The 13,978-nt window shown below is 38.0% G+C and overlaps 1 protein-coding gene across 1 annotated transcript; it reads left to right on the forward strand.

The window, feature by feature from the left end:
* LOC108668036 (poly(ADP-ribose) glycohydrolase) lies at window positions 1-11,395 on the forward strand. The gene is made up of 13 exons (XM_018155165.2): window positions 1-188; window positions 796-1,029; window positions 1,561-1,713; window positions 2,586-2,732; window positions 3,824-3,927; window positions 4,507-4,586; window positions 5,010-5,166; window positions 5,719-5,849; window positions 6,233-6,423; window positions 7,175-7,279; window positions 7,947-8,076; window positions 10,064-10,204; window positions 10,579-11,395. The coding sequence occupies exons 1-13, from the start codon at window positions 42-44 to the stop codon at window positions 10,746-10,748; spliced, it is 1,890 nt and encodes a 629-aa protein (XP_018010654.1). The 5' UTR covers window positions 1-41; the 3' UTR covers window positions 10,749-11,395.
* The last annotated feature ends 2,583 nt before the right edge of the window (window positions 11,396-13,978 follow it).

The raw sequence follows: 13,978 nt of genomic DNA on the forward strand, positions 1-13,978 counted from the left end.
CAATTCAAGTTTTCAACACTGTATTCAAGATTTCAGGTATCATGAATATATTGAGTAGTATTAATATTGAAAATCCTAAGAAAAAATCTAAGTTGATTTTATCTGATAATTTGGGACCAGAAATTTCATCTTCTAGTGCTGAAACTTCATTGGATCAAGTAATGAGAGAAGGTCCTTCACAAAATAAGGTATGAAGAAAAAGCTCAGGCTAAATTTAGTAGGTAAATAGTCTCATAAGCTTTGCAACTGACTAAACAAATTCTGTTGATCCTGATCATTCTTCAGGTTTTACTTTAAGCTTAGGTTTAATTAAGCTTTTATATAGGTTCTATTTTAATTGAGCTTCAACTGTAGTCTGTAGGCATTAATGTAACAATAAATACTATTCAGTAACTATAGAAACTTGTCTTCAAAACTTGCTCTAGAAATATATTATTGCCTTATTTGTAAGTTGAGCTGATAATCCAAACCTAGAAATGGGAAAGTTTTGCAATTGATTATTGGGTCATCCCACATAAAGTGGACCAGATGTTCTCACTCAACATCTCCAATTTAGCTGAAATCTCGGCATTTGCTCCATATGCCTTTCATACAAGATTTTGTAATGTTATATCCTCAGATGTGCATTATTAGTAACCCTTCAGGCTTACATGTGGTGGTCACATTTATTGCATCTCTGTTTCTGCCAACAAATATCAAACATAAAATTTTTAATTAACGATATTGACCATTTTAAATTTTAGGAACAAAATTAACCGTTTTAAATTTTAGGTTTTTAATTCAGCATTTTTTCAGGAGCCTAAAGATGATGGGCCCCGTGGTGCTGCTCTGGCTAGCTTGTCATGCATGACAGTAGAGCAGCCAGGATGTCCTCCTGTGAAGGTCTCCAGCCACCACACTGTACTTGTGAGGCTGCCTCACACACCAGGCCTGCCTCCTGAGCCTCATCCTCGTGTCTACACGGATGTTTGGCATAGCCAGTGTGTCAAGATGCCATGCAGCCCCCAGAACCTATACTGCACTGCTCCAGTCAGTCACAACTTTTTTAACCCAAATAATTTGATTTTTAATTGGAGAAAGCTTGGATAAAGTTTTGGGCAAAATTTGGACAAAGTTTGGAGAATTTTTGGACAAGGTTGGGAGAATGTTTGTGCAAGGTTTAGACAAATTGATTGAGGCTAGTTTCAAAGTATTTTAATCATAAATTTTCTCAATAACAAACTCTTTACTAACTCAAAAGGTATATGGGGTATATTTATTAATTACATTCAATTATTTCTTAGTTCTCTGCAGAATTTTTAAATTTAAATTGCCTCACCATAACTTTTCCTGATAATTGTGTGGCTCCTCTGGCAGAAATAATCAAGTGCATTGTGCCTCTGTCATCATACAATAGATGTATTGTTATCATTAATGGACGTTTTACTTGTAAATTTCCTGCAAGCAAGCTCTCTCACAGATCTGGTATAAATCAGTCCCAGGAGCTTATAAAACTCCATCTCGTAGTAATTTATTCTTACACTCTTACACAGTGTGTTGATCAATTAAATTATGTTGCAGAAGTCTGACGTAGTGCCGCGTTGGAATGTGATCACCGAGGCACTGAGCAAGCCCATCACTAGTATATCTGAACTACAAGAAGCCATCCTCTCGTACAACACAAGATACCGTGGCAAGTGGAAGTTCCATGGCCTTTATGCTCTTGTTAATCAGGTAATTGAATACGCTCACAAATGATCTATCATGATCTGTTATTTAGATTTTATATGAGTGACAATATTCATACAACATACTAGTAAGGAAAATTATTTGTGTGGGCATTGATAATTATTAAAGCACCCCTGAGCTGTCAGGCAAATTTAACCATTCTTAATTTAATTTAGATGATAAAAAAGTGAAATATTTATGAGTAATATAATGCACATTCAAAAATGCGTTATTTGGTTAAAATCAGGACAAAGGGCCAGTTTATGAACTTCAAACTGCATCCTTCAATGCACACAAAGCGTTTGTAGGCACATTGTTGCTACCATTTCTATTTGTACTACCTGCACAGTGCACAGTAATGAAAAATTTTAGGCAACAAATTTTCAAGCACATCGTTATTAATGTGCTTCAAGATAATTTTGAAATGTAAAGCTGACAATTAAACCTGAGTCCATAAAGCTGACTATTCTTCAAAGATGACCAAACATGTCGATCAAGAAGATTTTGTTTGGATTAACTGCTCCAGACTGCTTCATATTTTCTTGCCACTGCTTGTCAAGAAATAATTACGACATAACCAAATCTAATCACGATCTGCATAAAGAATAATTATATGTTGAGTTTAACTTTGAACATTTTCATGATAATTTCTGTGGTGCTGCGTGCAAGAATAACTATACCCTATATTGGGTTTATCTTTGAATATTCTCATGATAATTTCTGTGGTGCTGCGTGCAAGAATAACTATACCCTATATTGGGCTTATCTTTGAACATTCTCATGATAATTGCTGTGGTGCTGCGTGCAAGAATAACTATACCCTATATTGGGCTTATCTTTGAACATTCTCATGATAATTTCTGTGGTGCTGCGTGCAGTTTGATGAGTGTGAAGAGCAGGAGTTGTTCGGCACAACGCTGCCTAAGATGTGTCGTCTCGCGCTGCGCCTGCCGGAGCTCATCACTGCGCCGGTGCCGCTGCTCAGCCAGAACAGCCAGGCGAGCCTCACGCTCTCGCAGCTACAGGTGCGTTGTCTTTGCAAATGACTACTAACTTTGAAACTGTGATTATATATTGATTTTGGTTGCTCTTCTCCTCTCAACTGATGTTGGTTGCTCTTCTTCTCTTAACTGATTTTCGTTGCTTTTCTTCACTGAAGTGCTACAAGTGCTGGAATTCTCCTTGTGAACTTTACCATCAAATACCTACTACCAAGCCGCACTCGGCCTTAACTTTCTTCAATACTAGGCACGACCATTTCGTGCTGAATACAATATTCCCCTGTCTCGGCCCACCAACGAAACTTTGTTCCCACAATATGTTATTTGTCAAATATTTAGTATAGACAAGATCAAATTATGCCAATAACGGTAGTCGGAATGCATAAGTACAATTGTTCCTCTTCCTCCACTGGGTGCTATATTAGCGTAGTAAAATTATGCAGCCTTAAAGGGTTTAATTACTCGACTCATTCACACTCAACTTCTCAAATTCCACCAAGCAAAGTTTAGTGTAATAATAAGTCACTATTATTAACAGTTTTTACTAACTTTTTTCTATGTACGATTCTCAACAATTTCTATTAATTGCCTAGTGATCTCATTTAAAGTACTCTCAAATGCAGAATTCAAAGCAAAGCAAGTAAAGTACCGAAAATTTGTAACATAAAATTACTATTTCCTCAGTTATTGTTCCCGTGGATCAATGATACATACTTGTGAAACTTTTTGTGCTCTCTTCCTTTTGGGAATTTTTTGCCTCTTCATATAAGCTGCTCACCGATGTGTTATGGGAGAAGCCGTTTGAAAAAGTCTGTAGAAGCATATTTTCGATAGCCATATATAAGTGAAGACAGATCGTCATCTGACTTCATGCTCATCTGGATGAGCATATTTGTTTTCATTCGAATTAATATCAATTTACTGATAATATCAGACACCATCTTTAATGGTCAAATGTCAAATTACATTAAGGTTATTATTTCAAAAATTCCCGCTCTCAGTATCGATGTGATTACACAGAACAGAAACTTGATTTTATTCTCATGTTAACCATTTTCCTGCTCTATGAATAGCGAAGAATATAGATCTATTGTTCTATTTTATTCGAATTTCAGATCGCGTGTCTGCTCGCGAATGCTTTTTTCTGCACATTCCCGAGGCGCAACGCGCGCGGCAGCAACTCCGAGTACGCCAACTACCCTGACATCAACTTCAACAGGTGCAGGGGTGGTTTGAGGGGCTTGGGAGTGTTGATGCGGGACTTGTGGATGTTAACATAACATACTGATGTCGGCGCTGAAGAGTAGGTCTGAAGTGGCCTGCCGCCGATTCTTGTACTTTTCGTGACGTGTTCTCAGAAGATCTAAAATCGTGTAATTTGACCGGATCTTTTCAAGACTGACAATAGTTGTTAGGCGGGGCTTGTGGAGTGTAGGGGAGACCGAACGTGTGTGCCTTGGTAGGACTTGGTAGAAGTTGTGATGCCGGTTATCTCGATGACAGTGAAAAGATGTTTTCCCAAGAGATTCCTACAGCGAGGTGAGTGCTAGGTATCATGTTAGCATTGCTGAGTTATCTATGATGGGGGCTTAGCACGTCTGCTGTCGAAATAATTAAGGTCTTATTTTCAGAGAGTCCTCTTAGTCTAAACATTCTTATAGCGTTACAATGTTCTGAATTGCCGCATCTCTGTTCTTATTGTTAACTGTAGCAGCCTAACTTTGACTTTTACTTCAAGGTTTCCTGAAATGATTTATCGTTTTCCTGCAACTAATTCAGTTCATCTTATTTCTGTCAGATTATTGAGCAAGAAAGAGCCACTTGTGCTGGAGAAGCTGAAGTGCATACTGAATTACTTCAGACGCGTTACGTCTAATGGTGAGCTGCTTATAATGATGAGGGAATAATGTGTACATGTGATGTGTGTTGTAATGGTTGACGAGACACCGTGTCTTGATGTGCACAGTGTGATGAGCGTGTGTCTGGTGCCGTGTCTTGATGTGCACAGTGTGATGAGCGTGTGTCTGGTGCCGTGTCTTGATGTGCACAGTGTGATTAGCGTGTTTCTTGTGCCGTGTCTTGATGTGCGCAGTGTGATGAGCGTGTGTCTGGTGCCGTGTTTTGATGTGCACAGTGTGATGAGCGTGTTTCTTGTGCCGTGTCTTGATGTGCACAGAGTGATGCGTGTGTACCTTGAGAAAGACGATGCATGTCATCGTTGAGAAAGTTCAAAATAGATTCTTTAAAGAAAAATACTATTAATTGGGTTATAATGTTAATAATTTGTGCTGTTGTGCTCAGAACCGACGGGCTTGGTGACGCTGTGTCGCACGCAGGCCCCGGACTCAGACATGCACCGCTGGCAGAGCTGCTCGTCGCCGCTGCCCAGACTGCACTGCCACCACGACACCCTCATAGAGGACGTGCCTGGGCTGCTGCATGTCGACTTTGCCAACAAGTTCGTTCTTTTTGCCAATTAAATTAGTCGTTGTTTTGCTCTTTTGTAGCCATTCTAGACTATAGGAAGTATTAATGTCCTATCAAAGCTGTATATAATCTCTTTTGGAGTGGACGTATTTTTAGCGCATTTTCTCATTTATGGAAAAAATGCACTATTGTGCTCGCCATGTCCGTCTGTCTGTCTGTCTGTCCGTGACCTCAAGTTTTCGTTGACGAGAAAATGCGCTCTCTGTCACTCACTGCAGTGAGTACTGAGTTATATTCTTGTACCTATTTAGCGCATTTTCTCATTCTGTCCGTCCGTCCGTCTGTCTGTCCGTCCGTGACTTCATGTTTTCGTCGACGAGAAAATGCGCGCTCTGTCACTCACTATAGGGAGTACTGAGTTATATTTTTTAATTTTGTGTGCGGGCGGGCGATTTCAAGAGTGTTATCTTACTTTAATTGTGGCTTTGAATGATACGCTCAAACTTACTTCAAACTTTGTCTGCTAAAGTGAGCTTTTTATGCAACAATCAAAACTTGACTGACTCGTTCTTGCTCGGGACAGGTTCCTGGGCGGCGGGGTGCTGGGCTTTGGATGTGTTCAGGAGGAAATCAAATTCCTGCTGTGCCCTGAGCTGCTCGTGTCTAGACTCGTCACGGAGGCTCTCGACAAAAATGAGGCTCTCGTCATCATCGGTGCGTGAGCCCTGGTGTTTGGTGTCATATATACTGGGGTGTGCGTGACCAAGCGACGCATCTGCCCTGGCTTACATAATGTCCTTCTCATTGTACGAAATCTGATGTAATTTCCAGTAGTAGTCAAACCTTTTAATACATTTTGTTCGGTATTTATCTTCAAATCTGTATATTAGACGCTTTGTTAAATAGATTGTCAGACTTGAAACTGTGGGAGTGAAGTCATTTTCTGTGTGATAGACCCATGTAAACAACGTGGAAAGTTCTCTACAGTCAAAATAAAGTACCTATAACTGTTATTCTTGCGTTAGACCATGACTTCTGATATATTTCAGTATGAGACGTACTTCTATTATTGATTTGATTGCTGTTGTTTGGTTCAGGTGTGGAGCAGTTCAACAAGGGTGCAGGCTATGGCAGCAGCTTCACGTTCTCAGGTTCTTTCCACGACTCAACACAACGAGACTCCTTCGGTCGCCGCCTCACGCAGCTCGTGGCCATTGACGCTCTGCACTTCAGGCAGCGACCGCGCGAGCAATATGAGAAGCCCTTGCTTCTCAGGGAGCTTAATAAGGTGCAAACTATCTTCAAGTCCCCTCAAATGATCGTAGTCTCCTAATGATTGTATGTTGCCTGCAGCTTTGATTCAGTTTTGTGCATGATTTGTTCAGTTTAAAAGGCAACTGCGACGATACAAAATTTATTTCCTTTTACTTGATCATTGCATCCACGTTCAGATGCCACTGAAAATAATTTTGTTGCCATGTGTAATAAATGAGTTGTAATGAGAGCTTCAATTAAGGTTATTGTAATTCTTGAAACATTTTGGGAAATGTGATCTACATCTTTTCAGCATAACTGATTTAATTATAAGTTTCCATTTGATTATCAAACTTTATTTTATGTCATTCCATATGTTTATCGTTCCTCTTTGCACTCTTCAGTAATTGCAGTGTCGCGAATTACAAATGAAATCTTGAAGTTTAAATGTCCGAACTCAAAATCAGCAAGTCAATGCGGTTCGCTGTTGATTTCGTCCTCGTTCATCCCAACGTATTGGATGACATTTGTTTTTAGGCACCGTCGTTCAGCGTCAAGCTTTCATCAAATTTGAAGGCTTTCCACTACTTGTCAATCACTTTCTTAGTGAATTTACTTTACAATGTTCTTATTAATCCTCTATTGTTTCATTAGAGTTTGGGTTGCGGGCTTCCATCTTCTCTTGCTCCCAAGTATTGATCTTATATTGTTTTTCTACTCGCCCTACAGTTGTATTCTCGACCTGCTCTGCTGTTCAGGTCTTTGAACATTGTGACACTTTTCAGGCCTACGCCGGGTTCCGGCCACTTAGCGGCAGCATTGGACCAGCGGTGGCAGTAGCCACGGGCAACTGGGGCTGTGGTGCCTTTCGTGGAGATCCTCACTTGAAGGTAGAATTATATCAACAGTTAGATGTTAATCTATTAGAGACATGAGACATCACAGATGTTCAATCCAGTTGCTTGTCCGTAACAACACGAGAATCTTCCAATTTAGGATGACGGAATAACTTCTACCTTTGCCTCGTGTGCTAGTAATTGAAGATGACCCACTAAACAACCGGAATTAGGTATTTTATTTCGATGTGAAACCTGAACCCAGTTAATATACATACTCTGTTCCTGAGAACACCTTGACAGGCAGGGCGGCAGCATTTCATGGGTGAAATTAATTGTCTAAATAAATCCCTTAACATTTACAAAATAATTATAGGCATGAATTGTGACCTTTTTCAAACAGATGTTTTTTGAGAAAAATAATCGAGTTTAAAATTGAGTTTATAATGTTTTATTTTAAAACTATTTTTTAAAATGGTTTTCTTTAGGGTTACCAAAATCTATTCATTGGTTTCAAATATCCTTTATGTTTATAATCCGAAAATTTGTTCAACGTGCTTTTCTAATCAAGAAAATTGTTCAATCTTGCATGCTCACTGTAGCACTGTGTTGTATTTACGTGTCTGCCTCACCCCAGCATGTGGTGCTCACTCTAGCTCTGTGTTGTATTTATGTGTCTGCCTCACCCCAGCGTATGATGATCACTCTATCACTGTTGCAGGCGCTGCTGCAGATAGCGTCGTGTGCTGCTGCTGGTCGCGACATAGCGTACTTCACCTTCCACGACTCCGACTTCAAACACCGACTGTCGGACCTGCATGATTTCCTGACGCGTCGCTCTGTTACTGCTGGTCATTATTAATTCTTGCTGCATCTAAGTTGATAATTACTTGGATTTTTACTGCCTGGGATATACTTCAAAATTTTTTGCAAGATTTAAATCCGAATGATTCTATGTCTCTTGGGAACTCGAACCTGGCAGCAGATATAGTCAATATTTGATAGCTTTAAAAATCTTATTAATTAATCAATTAATAAGTTTATAATCTTTTATGTTATGCCTAAATTTTTAATTAATAAGTAATTAAGAATAATTACTGGTAGAGCTGCCGTGATGTTGTGATGATGTCGTTACTTTAGTAGATCACCGAAACATTGTTTCATTCTCACAGTTGTTAATTACCCATTGAAGGATTCATTGCTACCAGGTGCAATTAGACTATTAAAACAAAGAAGGGGGTGTATGCATATATATTTATTTGGTGAAACTAAATTTCATTATAATTGAAATGTGGAGTGAAAGATTGTGCGATTGCATCTGTCACGCTCAGGTGGATTATTTACTTGGATTAGTGCTGTGAAGAAGAGAAGAAACTTGCCGAATGATTAATGTAATAGCAACGAAAATTGCTCAGCTAGCAGTTGACGTGAAATTTTGAACATATCAAGAGATCGTGATGATCTTACAAGTATTGAATATAGATTTAATATTTCATGAGTATACTCCAATTTATTAAAGGCCTTTCGATACAATATAAACGGTTTATATATATTTTTTGCGATTTTTATCATTATTATGCTATTATGCAATGCGAGGAAAATAAGTCTCATATCGCGAAGCTTTATGAATTGCATACTCACCCAAATAATCCGGCAGGTGATGTTACATTTAATTGAAACTCTATACCGCATTCGAAAATCTTTTCAGAAGCTCCCTTCATCTGCATGTAAATTTTTTATGATTCCTTTTGAATTAACAACATAATAAATGTTGTAAATATTACTAAGTAAATGTAAATATTACTAAATACTACTAATCAGAAGCGACGGTTCTTGCCCGTGCGCACGGTTATACCAGCATTTATTATCTGTTTCGTGTACGACTCTGTTGCGCTGGTAACTGTTTTTTTTCTTAATCCTCAACATCAGTTTACATCCTTCCCATTTCTGTTGCTTTGTTTGCCTCCATCTGAGGTGGTTTATTATTACTTGTTTCTGGGCAGGTTGCAGTTGTTAATGAAAGTTTTGCTGATAAATTGCACTAAATAATAAAAAATCCCTGAAATTTTTTAGCGTTTGCCATGCGAAGATTTATATATTTATGCTTGCCATAATTTTCAATAACGATGTGGTGATTTTAGATTAAAAGAACCATTTATTAGTGCGTCGTTGTCTTGAATGATCATTTCTCTGTAGCATCAATCAATTTCATTGAAGATCCGCCACAATAATGACCAAGTCGACACCCATTTCGCGGGCAAGGTCAATTAAATCTCCATCCAAAAAAGCCCAGCTTGTGTCATGGTTTGAGTTTGAGGCTACGTTATTTGTCTATTCCTAATCATCAGCCCATCCATGCATAGCTTCACCCCTTGCCATACCCTGGAATTTAAATATCAGCATTTGAATGAAAGTTTTGACTCTGAGAATGAAATAGACGCTCTTTCAGCATTTTTTAAGAAGTTGGGTAGGGTAATATTGATATAATTAATAATTAAGTTAACGTTGCCGGAGAGAATTAAATCAAATTGCTGCTTGATAGTTTGCCATTGAATTAATAAATTAGAAAGTTTTAATTCCTCTTAACGTAGTCACGGCTTAGTATAGAATTTTTATCTGCGATTTTCTCCAATATAATGCAAAATTTTGGAAAATCCATACGAGTAAATTCATCTTTTAACATCATGCTTTCTCGTAGTGGCTCCGGAAATTTCCATTTTTTTTCAAATGTTTTTATTGATGTTTTTCAAATGTTTTTTTTGCTTGACCGCGAAACAGTTGTCATTCCCAGCCATGCTCACCATGTACGTACTCAAGTCGCCTTCATTTCTGGTACAGGAGCTCTCGTGCAGTGCCTTTGCTTGTATGGTGTTCAGCGCAAGGAGCTCGCCTCTAAAGATCTCTTCAAGTTTGTTTATGAGAGCTTCAGCTCTTCTGGCCCTGCCTCTCCTGCGCGTACAACTCTGGAGACCGATGCAGGTCAGTAGCATTACAATACCAACTACAATATCGTGGTATCATGGTCACATATTCATAAATTCGTGACTTTACGTATGTTTTGTAACATTAAAAATGTTATTCCGTTAGCATTGTTAGGTTAAACATTCTCTTGCGTACTGAAGGTAAACTCTGCACTGGATCTATGATTGTAAAAAGATAACAAACTACTTGTGTTCAGTCAGAACTTTAGCTAGCCAGCATCAGCAATTGTTTGAACCTTCTTGCTGATACCTTCATTAACTTTCCTGTAACATCTAATGTACAACAGAATTTATTACACTACATTCTTCCTCTTAGAGGGATGAACTTCAAGTCGTGAATGCATATTCAAATGATATAATTTTTTATTGCAGGAGTCTCTGCCTATTCGAGTGCTGAGCCTTCAACGAGTACTTCTCTTCAAGATGGCTCCACCTCAGCATCAAATAATGCCCAAGGAGGGCAGAAAACTAATGCAAGCAACTTGCAAAACAATATGAAAATTACTGATTTCTTTAAGAACAGTGATATGACTAATACTTGACCGACACTTGCTTCTTGAACCATCTAAATGTGATGGGCGCTACTTGCTACTATCTGTGATTTTTTATAGGACTCCTATCACTGATGTAGGAGACGCAACCGTTTATTTTACTTGGATACTATCTACTTTACTTGAATACCTTGCAACGGTAAGATCAATCTTTGTCAGTTGATAACGACATATACTTTAAAAATTTTGTTTACTTCGGCATGCTTATTTAACTTAAATTAGAGTCTTTGATTAACATTGAGGATATTTAATAAACTAATCAACGCACTAATTGGAAAAAATTAAAGGCGAATGTTGATTATGGGGGCGATAGACCAACATTTTAATCCAATTAGCGCCATTTATGAACAAATTAATCGTATTTTTATTGTTGAAGATCACTAGCCTAACGCTATTGCCACTAGAACCAAAGGTAGACATCAAGTTTCTTTGTTCGTCTTCGATCTCGGTTTTAGTTGTAGAAACCATCTTGTTTTTATTCATATTAGATTTCTATTTGAGATTCATTGTAGTCGGTACCTGAGTAGTTGATGCTACTTCACGTTATATATTCATCTTTGACCTATTTGGCTTTTTTGCATTTCAACTAAATAATTACTATATCATGCACAAGAAATATAATTTTTTCGTGCAAGGATTATTTTATTTGTCAATATCCAGTAATTGAAAATATAATATTTTTACGCTACTCCTGCCTATCAGTTGTCAACTTCGATACCAGCAGCTTCAATAAGACATCGCGGATGCTCTCCTCATTACTGATCAGTTTATTTACCGATCAGAAAGATGTATCGCTACCTCCATTACTGATCAGAAATGATGGAGTTGTTTGAAGAGAATACATTTGTTTTATCCCTGTACTGAACGTCGAAGTTAGTACCCCTATGCGATTATTCGTTTCTTCCGAAAATATCTCGTGAACTTCTAATAATTCTTAAATTGAGAAAATTTGCTGTCTTTGATATTTAACTCGTTCTCTCTCTTTACCGATTATAATGTTCGGTAACGGCATCACACTAGGACCGTTTCACACGTACTGCTTGCCATTCGTTCCTTTACACGGAAGAAGAATGATATTGGAATGACTGATGTTATAATTACGTCCATTAAAATCTAAAATTTCAAACCCTGAAAATCTGCCATTGTAATTCTTTAAACGTACATCAGTGTTCAACGAATAACTCGGATCGTATCGCAACCTCACTTCAGGTAGCAGCAAATTAACTACAATCTGCTGCTGGTCTATAATTTGCATCCTCTCGTCTGGGAACGAGGGTAGGCTCAAGAAGAATATGATATCACACTCAACACAAAATATTGTGTTGACACTAATAACACACTCACACTAATATTGTTTCTAGACTCATACATGTAACATTGTAAGCATTTATTTATAACAAGCAGCGAGTCCAGGGACAAATTTTATATTAAAATTTCCTGAAGTGTTATAATAATTGAGTTCGAGTTGACAATGAATCAAAATCTTGTTGCAGAAATTGACGCCATTTGGTACGCTATGACTATGCCAGAGACGATTTGGAATGAAAAAGTTCCCAACTTCGTGTGGAGAACAAGTCATGAATGATGAAACTGGTATTAATGCTTACCGTGATTCATTTTCCCTCAATTATTCTTTAAATATTTCTGCTGGCTATAATTACAGAAAAGATTTATGTATATACACTCACATAGTCATAAATTGACAAAAAAAGTCGACATGGGCGCATAAAATCTGGAGGACCCAAGAACCACATGCGGGAAGTCCACAATGAGACCATCACCCGAGCGACATTGGAGGCCTGCACCAGCATAGTTATGCGGTGCCCCGACCCATCGAGATTGACGATAGCCGAGGCCCTCATTATCAAGAGCGAGTCTCCGGCTATCAACCTCCAAACTACAGGATTTGTCCGGACGCTGAAATTATTTTCAGAGTAATTTTAAGCTTTTATTTTAAGTTGTATCCACTATACCATTGATTTGTACTTTTGTCATTTCCAAAGTTCAATTTCAAGTGTTGCAAAACCTTTCCTGCTTGATAATGAAAATTGTATTTTCGAAACGTCGCATTCTATTAAATTTTCTTTTGGTAACCTGCTGTTTGATCTCCCGGCGCCAGCAAGAAATTTAGTTCAAGTCATTGAAAAGACGAATAAGAAGATCATTAATAAGAAGCATGCTCTGGTCTTCAATCAAACTTGCATAAAACTCACATAAGTATCGCACATTTTTCAGGAAACAGTGATGCATTAAATTTCGTCACTTGCTATTAGGACGCCACTAAACAAGGCCACGAAATATTTGATAGAAAGTTATTGAAAGGAACTGAATAAATTGACTAAAAATTCGACATGGGCGCATAAAATCTTTCATTTCAAATGATTAAATGTTTAATAAAATCACTAAAGTGTATTTGAAAAGGGTAATTTCTTCCTTACTTTCAAATAATCTATAGGTCTGCCGATACCGCGCTCAATTAGCGCTCTGAAAGAATAGAGTAGTTATGGCTTGCAGCTCGCGTTAGTTGTTCAGTAGATGCGATGGGGGCCAAAAAGCTCTGTCGCTAATAATATAATTTTGAAAGTTAAATCGTGTAGATGAAGTCTGGTGTGCTGAAAACGCTAGGACGGACGTGTGAGATTGAAAAAGTAAAGTTTAAGAGTTGCTTCGTAAACGACCGAGTTACTGCGACCGTTTCCGTATTCTGACCAAATTTTGACTGAATAATTTATGCATCAACTTTTTGTAAGTGCTTGCATCACTTTGTACGCGAGGTAGTTTTTAACTCGTATGAAATGTGTAATCTGCAAAAATAATTTTATATTATTATTATCCACGTTAAACTGGACATGAATGAGTCATGTAGCGTAAGATGGTACCCTAATTATGAGTAACATGCGGTGGGAAAGAAACAGACTAAATATTTTTAACCTTTAATTCTTTTGGAGCGGGTTTAGGCTATTTGGCTCCCTTGCACAATCGAGTGTTTCAGCATAAAATTGCACAACTCCTTCAGTTTACAAGCTACGACGTTGAGAAAAATCTCATTCAATTTGCAGTACGAATATCTGACGACTAGGGCAGCCTTTTTTCAGACATATGATGATTTTTAGTGAAATATTGCATATGGGTTTAACTCTTAACTTAATTTTACGGTCGGACTCGCGGCCGGTCTCCAAATTCAATGCTCAAGGAATATCTCCCAAACTAATGAATGCTGT

Source organism: Hyalella azteca, unplaced genomic scaffold (genome assembly GCF_000764305.2).
Source record: "Hyalella azteca isolate HAZT.00-mixed unplaced genomic scaffold, Hazt_2.0.2 contig2189, whole genome shotgun sequence".
In the NCBI taxonomy this organism is placed as follows: domain Eukaryota; kingdom Metazoa; phylum Arthropoda; class Malacostraca; order Amphipoda; family Hyalellidae; genus Hyalella; species Hyalella azteca.

Bases quoted from the DNA above. Each gene is read 5' to 3' on its own strand.
- LOC108668036 (XM_018155165.2), top strand. From the start codon at position 42: ATGAATATATTGAGTAGTATTAATATTGAAAATCCTAAGAAAAAATCT. The intron at 5,167-5,718 runs GTTCGTTCTTTT...TGCTCGGGACAG, and splicing joins CATGTCGACTTTGCCAACAA to GTTCCTGGGCGGCGGGGTGC. The intron at 6,424-7,174 runs GTGCAAACTATC...GACACTTTTCAG, and splicing joins TTCTCAGGGAGCTTAATAAG to GCCTACGCCGGGTTCCGGCC.